Genomic DNA, 12,618 nt, shown 5'->3' with positions numbered 1-12,618 from the left:
CTGAGTAGATCAAACTGATCTCTTTATCATTCTCAGCAAACCAATATTTTTCTGCCCCTCCTTTTTCATGCAGTAGACTCTTATGTTACTTCAAGTCTCTGTTAAGGGCATCTCTTTGGCTCCTTCTATGTTAGCCTAAGCCTAGGAATAATTAATTGAGGTATTTGTGCTCCTGTAGTGCTGTTTATTCTTCTATTATAGCCCATGGTACATTGTGGATTATTGATTTGTCTTTTTACCCTTTGAGGACAGTAGTTGTCTAATTCTTCTTTTGAATCCTCATAACTTAGCACAGTTCCAGGGTTATATTATGTACTCAGTTGATGTTTAATTATTGCTTCATTGTATAATGATTATTTATCATAATAGTTTTAAAAATTTGAAAAACACTAAATTCATTCAATTTCCTTTAATGAGTATTTGTTATAAAAAAAAAAAGAGGTATAAAGTCCTGTTCCCAAGTCCAAACCTCTTATTAACTTAAACCTTGAGTTTTTTGAATTACCCACTTTGAAGTAATTCTTTTTATACCTGAAAAATGGATTTATTGAAATGTTTGAGATAAAAATATGTATTGCAAGAAGCATAAGACAAACATTTCAAGAGTACAAAATTAGTTGTAGAAATAACATAATTTTCTGGTAAACCCACATTGTATTACAAATGTGCAAACCTTTTTGATACAAAAGTTTTGGTTTTCTTATTATATTTTTTTATACTGAGCACCCATTTTTATTTATCCATTTCCCATTGAGAGGTAACTCCTTGCATGCATTTTATCTATCCATTATTCAAGGTTCAATCTTCTCAAGGGGATAACAGCTCACCACTCTGAGATTTGAACTGTAATTAATCCAGTGGCAAGGATTTTCTCTCATGGATTCCAGAGTTAGCCAGAAATTTTAATGTCAAGATGTAAAAGCCTGTAAGGTTGTTATGTTTCCCTCAGATTCTATCCCACAGGAGGCTAAGCCCACAATTACCCTCCTGTTTCTCATTCAGAAAAAAAAAATACTATATTTGCATTCAGAATTGTTCAGTGATTGCTTTTTTGTGCTGGTGGTTCAGTTCTTCACATCAGCGTGGCTCTCATATTTTTCCTTTAAGATCAGGTTGTTGATTTAGGGCTTTGTAAACTTTGTTGTCTGGTGTCTGGATTTTCACTGAGGACGATCTTCCCTTGATCGTCTTCTAGATCCTGATTAGGAAGAAGGGAGAGCATATAGATTGTAAATGTGATGAAACTATAGTGTTTAAGAATATGATATTTTATGCATAACTATGTCTATAAAAGACCATAATTTCTTATTATGATAAATGTTAGATTATGTTTTCTTAATAATATATTCTGGTTATGATGATAAAACCAAGTCCTCTTTTGATCAAAGGTATATGAAAATAATAATTTAAAGTGATGATTTTAGTTCCTTAGAAAATTTGGATGAATTTTCATGTTTAGAAGAAATCTGTGACAAAGCCTTCAGTTAAGAATTATGTGTACAACCTAAATGTCCTGCGTTAGATGAATGGATAAACAAGATATGGTACATATGTACAATGGAATATTACTCAGCCATAAAAAGGAACAAAACTGGGTCATTTGTAGAGATGTGGATGGACCTAGAATCTGTCATACAGAGTGAACTAAGCCCGAAAGAGAAGAACAAATATCGTATATTAATGCATAGATGTGGAATCTAGAAAAATCTTACAGATGAACCTATTTCTAGGGCAGGAATAGAGATGTAGACATAGGGAATGGACATGTGGACATGGGGTGGGGAAGGGGAATGAGGGGCTAATTGGGAGATTGTTTGACATAAATACACTACCATTTGTAAAATAGCTAGTGGGAACCTGCTTTATAGCACAGGGAGCTCACCTTGGTGCTCTATGATGACCTAGTTGGGTGGATGGGGGGTGGGGGGGAGGGAGGTCCAAGAGGAAGGGGATGTAGGTATACATTTAGCTGATTCACTTCATTGTACAGCAGAAACTAACACAACATTGTAAAGCAATTTTACTACAATAAAAAAAAATTATGTGTACAATTGAGTCTTTAGTTTCAAATGTCTAGATTGGACTGGGTTAAAATCAGATATGCCTATACTGCATTCATAAGCCTTCAGCTTCTTTTGACTATTAGTATATAATTATCTTAGAAATTCCAAATATGTAATTATTTTAAGTTCCACAAGGGAAATCTTTGAGTTTTGAATGCATCAGAATGTAAGGTAACCTATGTGGAAGATTAGAAAATGCACATAAATAAAGTTATAAAGAAAATTATAGTGCATGGGTGATATATACATGTATATAACCTATACATTATATCAAAATTTTGTACATACCTATATTAATCATTTTCTATATGTGTACAGTAGATACAGTTTTGAATTTATTTTTGTCTCAAACTGTAGCCTCATTTTAAATAATAGTTTCACAGAGTTCAGGTCTACCTGCTACCCATTTTTGCTCAACTCTGGTATTCAAGGGTTTCTTTTCAAATTAATTCTACTTGAGTCTACCTCAGTGGTTGAGTATGTCTAGCACTTTACATGAGTATAATTGCCTTTCTTTTAACATTTGTTTTTCTTATATTCTATTAATAGTGAAAGATTTATTTTCTGACTCATACCATCAAAATACTTTGCTCAAAATAAAATATATTAGAATACTCTCCTTTTCTTTGGTTTGTCTTAATATAACAAAAGGTTTGTCATATATGTAAATTACCATAGTCAATATATTTACCTTGAATTCTTTTGTTGGCTTGTATCTTCCTCACAGGTGTGTCTGAAATTAAATAGCTTTAGTTAAAAATACTTTGAAATTATGACTAATATGAGACAGGAAACCATAGTTGATCAGAAGAGTATAAAGTTTTAAATAAACATCATGTAAACATGTAGATTTCTTTTGGAGTAGTGAGACTTTTGCACTGGCAACAAACAGACATTTGTTTTCCATATATCATAATGAATGTTTACTATTTGCAAAACATATTGTTTTATTATGGCATGTAGCACCCCAGATGATGTTCCATTGTTGCATGGAGTGACTTACATGACTTTTTCACCCATTTTATGAAAAGCATCACTTTATGATGAAAGGATGTCTAACATTCTATAAAGTTTAGCAGAAGTATCTTCCCAGAGATATCCACTCATTTTTTCCAGTCATTCCCATTTGTGATGTATCAGACTTCTGTCTCTGTAAAATTCTCATTGTAAATTAATCTATGATCAACTTATAATACATGAGGACAACAAAATATCATAACTCTAGAAATATACCAGTAAGCAATTCAGGAAGTGTGTGCCAACATACTCCCCAATTTAATTCCAATCCTACAAGACCATTTAAAAGTTAAGTAGCTAAAAATAATAAAATCTTTCTTATTTTAGAATTTTAAGTGTCTCATAACAATGCAGTTTTTTGTTGTTATAGTTGCAAAATACTTCCCAATTCCTCATTTTTCTTTTAAATCATTGACAAGACCACTTGGTCAACCTAAATTCACATTTTCACTCTGTCGTTGGACATTTGAGATCAATGAATAAGTGTGGTCCCTATGGCGACTTTCTTTCTCTGCTTACCTTTTTTATTCCAAGTTTTGAATTCTTGATTTTTATATATCATCTATACTCAACAATGAAGTCAAAATTTTTGTTTTATATATGTATTCAATTCTCTGAAATCCCATAAAAAAATAAGACATGAGACTATCACCAACAGTATTGTGGGCTGTATAATATCAAGTTTAAAAAAAAGGGAAAGAAACATTAAGCATTTTTTGAAGAATTCTGTTTCTGTTTACATACCATATTTCCAACATGTCTTTTTCCCCCCAGAATATAAGATACATAACCATTTATCACACTATATTAATACTATAATAAAATACAGAACTAGAGAAAACCTCATTAGATTGGATTAGTGAGGGAAAGTTTATGTGAGATAGAAAAGTCTGAATTATGGAATATGCTCCAGTTGATATATTTTTCTTAACTTCAGGTTTACTTGATCACAAAAAATGGCTTATAAAATGTTGCCATGAAAAGATGGATCCAGTCTTTAAGCAGTGAACAAAAAGCATTGTTTATAATGGACTTACTAAATTCCAAAGAACACTTATTATGCAATTTAAAACAATATTTCGACATTACTTTTCAAAACAAGCACTTACACTCAGATTTTCTTTTATAAATTTGGCAGCATCCAATTAATATATATCCAATTAACTAACTTGTTAATTTATTATTATTTGGCTATGATAAAATCAAAATAAGAAGTGTTCATTGTGGCAAACAAACATCTCTGGAAGAAAAGCTTGATTAAAGTGCAGAAAACCAGATTTGCTCTCTGTGGCCCTCTGCCATCTCAAACTGAATGACACTTGTATTAGGTCGTGTTTAGAGAAGCTAAATATGGCAAGATAAATTAATCATTGAACAATCCCACAAAAATGCTCCTCTCCACCACATGTTTCCTGAAACATACAAAATGCTTCAGCTCACTTATTTGCAAGATTTTTGCATTTTTACATGGCTATGACTTTGGAAATTTAGAGTGTAAAATATTACTTTGTTGACCATGTTAACGTTAATTGACCGTAATCCTGATAGTAGCTAACATCACTGAGAGTTTATATGCGCTGAACATTATTCCAAGTGCTTTTCACATATTGATTCATTTATATGTAGGTAACATTACTATCCCCACTTTTCAGATTAAGAAAGCAGGGCAGGAAAGCATCAATTTATAATACAAGTTAGTTCAAGTTGGAACCCAGATTGGAAGCCAGACCTACAACCTGATCCTATGTTCTCTAGAGAAGCCATAAATCTTTACATGTTATACAGGCAGATTTGTCAAAACCTTCCCAGATAACTTCTTGTTGTTGTTCCTTTCTCCATAGCCTACTACTTTGCTGTTCTCCCTTAATTACTTTAGTAGTTTCAGTAAATGTAGTTCCATCTAAGACAGGAGTGAAAAACTCAACACATTTTATGAGAAGAAGTTTTAGTTAAGGGGTCTGAAGTGTTTCAATGACAGATCATATTGGTACCAAACTGACCACTTAGCCATGTTAATAAGAATGACCTAAATGATTGAGGAATACACTCAGTTCATCAAAATGTACCATATGTACCACAATATGAGTAGTTCAGATAGAAAACTCCAAGCTTTGAGATGAAGACCACATTTACCTATAGATCAATTATCAATACTCTGAAAGAAAAAAAAAGCCAATCTTGCATGACATAATCTTTGTTTACACCAGCTTCTTTGTAAATTGGTGTCTCTTGGGATCTAGACAAGAGACACTTGTTATTCAGTGTTGATCCAATGGTTTTACAGGGCTGGAAGAAAGAAAACTAGCATGTCCACTTAGTGTCCAGATATTAGTAACTATACTGCTTATATTGTCTTTCTTATGAGAAAAAAAAAAAAAACCCTTGGAAATGTTTTGATAAAAACTTATGTTGTGACATTGACAAAACCAGCGCATTATGAATATGTGGAGAAACCAAATACTGGGAACTAAAGGAATCAACCTTTGGGATGAACATAAACTAGAGTTAAAGAAGGATTCCATTAACAAAAATTAGAGTATCTTATTCTTGTAACAGGTATTATCTTCTCTTGGCTGAAGTTAGTCTTCAGCACTTAGTTCGTTGTTTATAATGGACTTGTTAATGGGGGCTTATTGAAGGGGAGGAAAACATACTTACCGAAGTTTAAGCCTAAATAAATTAAAGCAATATATACAAGTGCAGTTACTAATTGGTTCATTCTCTACAAAGCACTGCCATTCTACAAAGCCGCTTACTATGGCAAGGACTGAAAAAAAAAAGAATTCAACTTAATTTTCATGTCTTTACCTCTTCCCTCAAATCCCTACCTTTTTCTAGTACAGTGTTAAGCATTTAGGGGTAGATGAGTAAATTCTGTATTAGATCTCACAGGAAACTGGTTCTGTTGTGGCTTTGGGAGTGTCACATATTCCCTGGAGTCTGAAAGGAAATCTTGTATTTTTCAGACACAAATTTTTCTATTGAGGGGAAATTCAATCATTGGTTCAATAAAAATTATTTATTTTTACTATCACTGAACAGTATCAATACTATGTAAGAGATTCTACCTATATAAAAGTAAAGAATAGAACAATAATTGCCAAAAATATACATGGTCCCAAGAGAATTTACAACTTCTTGGACATGGTACTACAATTTTTTTAAATTTTAAGGATAAAACCCATTGGGACCATACTTTGGATAAACGTTAAACTTCAGTTTAGTGTTTCTCAATTCACAGTATATTTCAAAGAGCATATTTGACTTTTCTAAATAATTGAAATACTTGTTTCTCTAAAACAATTTCTTACCTTAAATTCTTTTATTGTTAAGAAAGTGAACTGGAAATTAATTTATTCAAATACCAATTACCCAAATTATACTTTATTAACATTTACTATTTCTTTGAGTAATTACCATTGAGAGTTTGTGTAAGATTTTGAATTCTTTTTTTTCTTCTTTCCTTTTAAAAGTAGGTCCTTTTAACGCCATAGGCAGAGAACATTCCATATTTTAAATATTAAAATTAATTTCATATGCAAAATAATTTACAGCTCCAGGTATAGATTATGACTCAAACTGTTAGAAGAAACAGATAACCCATTCCCAAGTATGTAGTTTTGGAAAATAAAAATACTAAATGCAATTTTTTTGCTAGATCTATGCACTTAAAAAATTCATAAACATGCCTCTTATTATTGTTGTGGGCACAGTGAATACATTTTTTAAAATATAAAAAGTATTTCAATTTGGGCTTCTTTAAATAACTACCAATTTTTAAAGTATCCCCCTTTCACATACAAAAATATCTTTACAGTTGTCCGTATCAAAGCAAAAAAATATTCACTGCTCCCCAATGAACTTTTTAAAGACTGTTTAAACTAGTAATTCTTTCTTTATAAGGCTTACTATAACCACCATTAACCCAATCAGTCTGTTAAGACAGACATGATGTTGTCTTTTTTAACCTAACTAAAAAAAAAAACAAAACCAAACCTGAATGCTCAGTCTTTAAAAAGTTGAAAATCTCAATTATCAGAACCTGTTAAGTGGGTTAGTTGTTTCCCTTTTACTAACCTCCCTGAAGCAGTCTTTTAATTTCTTCATCTTCAAATAAATGACCATCACCACCTTCAATGAATTTGGTGACCTTGGTGACCTCTGAGAGGATACATGTTTATAGCAGAAGTTGGTTTATGTAATAAAAAGGCAGGAGACGTGATGTGATATATAATGGCATCTGCCCAACAATGAATTCCAGACCAACACTTGGTTCTTTCTTGGTTTTTAGTGTTACTTTTTGATAAACCAATTTTCTTACAAAGTTGTTGAACACTATATAGCAAATATAGAACAAAACAATCAATATGACTGTCATTTGAGTTTCATTCCCTATCTTTGGACTTTTTTCTTGTGTTGGTATGGAACTAGAACAAAGGAATGAGATAGAGTAGAAAGTGTAAGAGGCTTCAAAGATTATTTTAGACTTTGACATAGATAGCTTAAAGAAATCCACATTCTTATTCTTCTAGACATACTGACCTTCTTGCAACAATTTCTTCAGAGTTTCATCTGCTTCTCCACCACTAGTTGAAATTCTAGTGTATTTTATTTCAGGACCTAAAGGAAAGACAAAAAAAAAAAATAATAATAAGGATCTGAAACAAGGCTGGGCAAAATTCCTCTGTAAGGGTCACATAGAAAGTAATTTAGACTTTATGGGTCTTGTGGTCTGTGTTGCAGCTATTTAACTTTGTCCTTTAGAGTGCAAATAGCCATACACACTGTATAAATGAATGGTCACACTGTGTTCCAATAAAACTTTATTTACATAAGTAGGTGGGATGGGCCATATTTGCTGACTGCTTGTTTAAACATGGACTGCCAGGGAATTCCCAAAGACTTAAAAAATAGCTGAATTCAGAATTTTAGACTAATTCACTGATGGGAGACTGATACAGAGGTTTACTGAAATTATTGATCAGTTGTTCTATACAAGCTTGCATATTATTTTGGTGTGTAGATGTGTATGTGTAAACCTTAAGATTAAAGGAAAATCGAAGGAGGGAATGGTTTTTTTTTCTAGGATTTAGTAACTCATTAATAAATAGCAAAGTGAAGATAGTGTATTATATGATACACATGCATATTCATAATAAAAACACAGGCTTATAGATTTGTCCCAAAATTTCCAATTCAGAGGAAAACATAGATTACATATTTAGGATTAGTATTATTTCTACCAAAAAAGAAATAAAATAACTTCAGTAACCACTAAGAAAATGACTTAGCTTCTTTAATGATTCTTATAGAGATATTTTAGGATTAAATGGTTTGTTCTTTATAATCCAGGCATAGTTCATATACAGAGTTAAAAATTACCTGTCAGATCTGCTTAGTAGAGAACTATAATCCCAACCTAAACTTTTCTAAGAAGATTTTACAATAACTGCATTTTTCAGGTGAGTTGGATTATCCCTTCTGTCGCTCACAGGTGATCTTTATCATCAAGGGTGATGTATTGATATTTTATCAGGATAGTTTCCTTTACAGTGTTTCATGTGCACAATGCCAGTTATTTTTTTGTTATTCATTTTCATTATTTTTGATCAATATGAGATTCAGGATCACATTTGTTTAAAAAAAAAATTACCTGTAATGATTCGTTCTTCTCTTGTCTCTTTTTCAGTTATTTCCACAGGCACTCCATCAATGATTTTGGTGTATTTTTTAATAATTGGCTCTGAAATAGGGGAAGAAAATGCATTTGATTTATCCCCTTATGGCATCTAAATGGCCATAAGCTAGACATTTTAATGATTAAATGTATTTCTCACAGCAATGCCATTTAGAATTCAATCATAATAATTTGGGGGACGTATCTCAAATAAATTCATATAACAGAGGTCTAAAAGGTAGTGGTTATGTCCTGAATCTTGGGTAAGGGTGAGAGCCAACTAGCAAGCTAACACTCCATGTCATATTTGTCTCTTGACTGTGGAATGAGTGTTCAGGGAGGATCCAGGGAATTATACATCTTTAGAATGGGAATCTTATAAGTCCTAGCAATGACTTATTAGTCAGTCTTATAGAATGGCCACTCTTTCTTCTAAGTACAATATGTTCTTTTGTATTGACGTGATTGTTTTCATTATATTTCATAATCATCCTTGCATATGCAGAGTAATGACAGTTTTGTTGGAACTGGTGAGTTAATGGTTAAATCAATTCCAACTATATCCATTAAAAGGTAAACTATGTTTTAATTGATCGGCTAATAAGAATCTGTAACTGAGAAAAGTTTTCCCACAATTTATATAAAACAAAAGTCCGAGAGAAAACCTCAGATATTCAATATATTTAAACCAACACTGTTTGAAAATATTCACAGTAGGCTACAGGAAACACAGAGAACGCACCTCCATGGATCACTTCAGTTACTATTTCACCTTCTTTAATCAGCCTGAATTCAGGTTCACCTTCAATTTTGACCTTTGTTATTGTGGGTCCTAAGGCATTGTTTTAGGAGACAAATTATCATGTTAATGTAGTCCTTTAAATTTACCAGAACAGGAAATTTTTTTCAACATTTGGTGTTGCTCAAATTTCCAAGTGGTTTCAGGCTTTATGAAATCGGTTTTAAACAGTTCCCATTGTCCTCAAATTAAACAGTATCTATGAGAACAAATAACTCAATCTATTGGTGTGCTACTAAAATAACTTCCATCTGCTTTAGCATTTAAATTGATGTTTAATCGATCCATTTATTCATAGTTGTAAAGTATGATCATGCAAAATATTATATGTGACTATACATTGTGAATCATACAGTATGTACAAATTTGAGTGGCTCTGATGATAACTAGTGCAGATCTTACTTTACCATACTGATATTGTCTATTACTTTCTTGTTAGATTTTTAATTTAATTTTTAATCAGTCAGTATCTTACATTTTTTATCTAATGGGCATAAGACTGAACATCAAAAAAGCCCAACTTTATGCCTACCTTTAAAATACGAAATTCAGGTTTTATGAGAAAATAGATTTGAGTACTTACCTTCTATATGTGAATGATGCATATATTTACTAATAAATAGTTAAACAGTCCTTCAAATGCAAAAGTTAAGTGTTGCATTTGACTTGCAAAATGATTTTGCTCCCTGAGAAAATCATTTTGAATGTTAGAAAGCAGATTACTACATTAGTTAATCAAGACTGTTTCTTAGAGGAGAAGTTCAGTACATTTAACTCATACTGTGACACCCTTCAACAGTTGAATATAACTATATTTGCTTATCTTTGAGAGGGTTTGTTTGTTTGTTCAGAAATTGTCAATGTACACCATTACCCAGAATTATATAGTCTAGGACAATCTAAAATAATGAAAACAAGAGTACAGTTCATTCAAACAGTAAGTATTTCGCACCATAATATTTGATCTATGTGGTCAAGGGACACTGAGTATCAAAACGTAAGCCCAAGTTTTTAAGGTGTGGAAACTTCAAAAGGAAAGAACAGCTAAGGAGTTTAAGAACAGGAAATGAGTTAATAAAATATCCCAATAGACATTTCTTTAGAAGAGCCTCAACTGGAATTTCATAAACATCGTCTATCCTTAAATTCTATGAAGGCAGGGATTTACTACCAAAAAAATTTTTTTTTCATATTTATTCCTGGCGGGCACCTACGAGAGTACATGGCACAGTACGTGCTCAATATGTATTCAGTTGATTTATTCTTACTTCTAAAATTTGGTTAGGTACCGTTTATAAGAAACATCTTAAAATTGTGTCTTGGGGTCTAATTTATTTAGTAAGAATTCAAGAGTTATCGATGAATCAGCAAAAGTTCAAACAGTGAGAAGGAAATGCCAATAGTAATTCTAGAACTGGACAATTGTAAATGGCTGCCAAAATAAGTATTTGTCTCCCTCATTATATTGCACAAAGTAAAACTTCCAGATTTTTTAACGGGAGAGTTGTTAATGCATAGGTGACTTGACCCCATTTTTCATCTTAGTTCCCTTCATAGGAAAAACTCAAGTAGGGCTGATGCTTCATTGTGTTCCTAGTTGAAGAAAAGTAATACAATAGAATCCTGCTCACAAAGATTGGGAAGATAAATGGGTTGAATGAAGAAGTTTGAAAGAAAAGAGAAGAATCTTTGAAAATAAAAATAGTACATGTGAATGATTTTTACCATAGAAGCTGTGTACAAGTGATTATACAAAATTTTAGGGAATCTAATTTTTAAAAAAGAGTACAAGAATCTAAACATCAAGAATCATTTTATCATTTTTCATTAAAATGATCAAGAAACATTTTCTCAACAAAAATTTCTGAGATTTAACTTCTTAAATCATCAAATTCTCTTCATCACTATATAAGAGCAATCAAATACTCAAATGACAATAGGTATAGTATGTTTTTAAAAAAAAGCACAGATTCCAAATACCTCAATTTTAAGTCTCAAGAATGTATAAAAATATAGATAACTAACTAGCTAGGAAATACACTTTTACATACATACTTCCAATGTCTAAGTTTTAAGTAATGACACACTTTTCGAGGAATCAAAAGTGTTCAAGAAGTTGCCATCTCAATTCGTAAAATGAGAATACCCAAATCAAAGATAATTACAATAATAGTTTTCTTGAGATTCAATTGAGGATATCATCTATTCCTTTTTTGGAAGACTGTTTCTATTCTTCTTACAGAATGATGACGAAAACCTGGTCTTTCTTCTGTGGCCAGTCACCACATTAAGATTCTTAGACATGGAAATAATTCTTAAGTTCCGATCCTTTGGGAGTAATTAAAATATGTGAAATGAAGGGGGCATCAGAGATGTTGGAGTTGGCTAACACACACAGTAGGGGGAGAGAGAAAAGTAACTTTATTTAATGCTCTAGTCTGAAACATCAGGAGATAAGTATATATGTAAGTATATGTGTCTATTTAATGTGTTATATATGTATACATATAAGAATATGTAATGTATATTATATATAGACACACATTCAGGGCTGGAATTAAGGATTCTAAGGTTTGACTCAACTGCACCAACTACTTATTTCCTCTGTTTCTGGTGGTTTAATTAAAAAATATATCATGTGTGGATATACATTTTAAAAGCTTTCTTCAGTATACAGCTTCTGTGCTCTCTTAGGTTGTTGAATCAAAAATGCCTGCACTTTTTGGAACACCTCGCAACAGTATAAAAGAGATTTATGTGGGGAGACTGGAAACAAAACTATAAAGAGTATACTCTCTAAAAGAGTCTAGGTGCAGGAAAAATAGCTTAGGATTTATTTGTATGGTGAGTATCTGGGTACTAGTGCTAATGCAATGGTAAATTAAGTTCAAATGAAATCAAATACAAGCAAATGTACTGAAAGTACATTTCATGCACCATCTACTCTGCTAAATAACTTACATTCCGCATTCTGCTGTTAAATGAGCATGCCATTGATATAGAAATATTTAGCATGTTAGTTTCAAAAAGAATGTAGATACATTCATAGAAATCAGTCTATT

The 12,618-nt window shown here is 31.9% G+C and overlaps 1 protein-coding gene across 5 annotated transcripts in view; it reads right to left on the bottom strand.

The window, feature by feature from the left end:
- Positions 1-456: 456 nt before the first annotated feature.
- POSTN (periostin) overlaps positions 457-12,618 on the bottom strand; it is a 34,250-nt gene continuing 22,088 nt past the window's right edge. For 2 of the 5 annotated variants that reach the window (XM_024755392.1, XM_024755394.1), the window contains 5 exons: positions 8,734-8,823; positions 7,623-7,700; positions 7,158-7,241; positions 2,755-2,796; positions 457-1,198 (listed from right to left, as the gene is read on the bottom strand). In XM_024755392.1, coding sequence (XP_024611160.1) covers positions 1,161-1,198; positions 2,755-2,796; positions 7,158-7,241; positions 7,623-7,700; positions 8,734-8,823 — 332 coding nt within the window. In that variant the 3' untranslated portion in view covers positions 457-1,160. Of the gene's footprint in view, positions 1,199-2,754; positions 2,797-7,157; positions 7,242-7,622; positions 7,701-8,733; positions 8,824-9,499; positions 9,590-12,618 lie in introns of all 5 variants that reach the window. The other 3 variants (XM_024755395.1, XM_024755397.1, XM_024755393.1) reach the window with 3 other exon arrangements.

This window comes from Neophocaena asiaeorientalis, unplaced genomic scaffold (genome assembly GCF_003031525.2).
Source record: "Neophocaena asiaeorientalis asiaeorientalis breed wild unplaced genomic scaffold, Neophocaena_asiaeorientalis_V1.1 scaffold59, whole genome shotgun sequence".
Lineage (NCBI taxonomy): Eukaryota > Metazoa > Chordata > Mammalia > Artiodactyla > Phocoenidae > Neophocaena > Neophocaena asiaeorientalis.
Note: the sequence above shows the minus strand (reverse complement) of the source record. Positions and strands in the feature narration are given on the sequence as shown.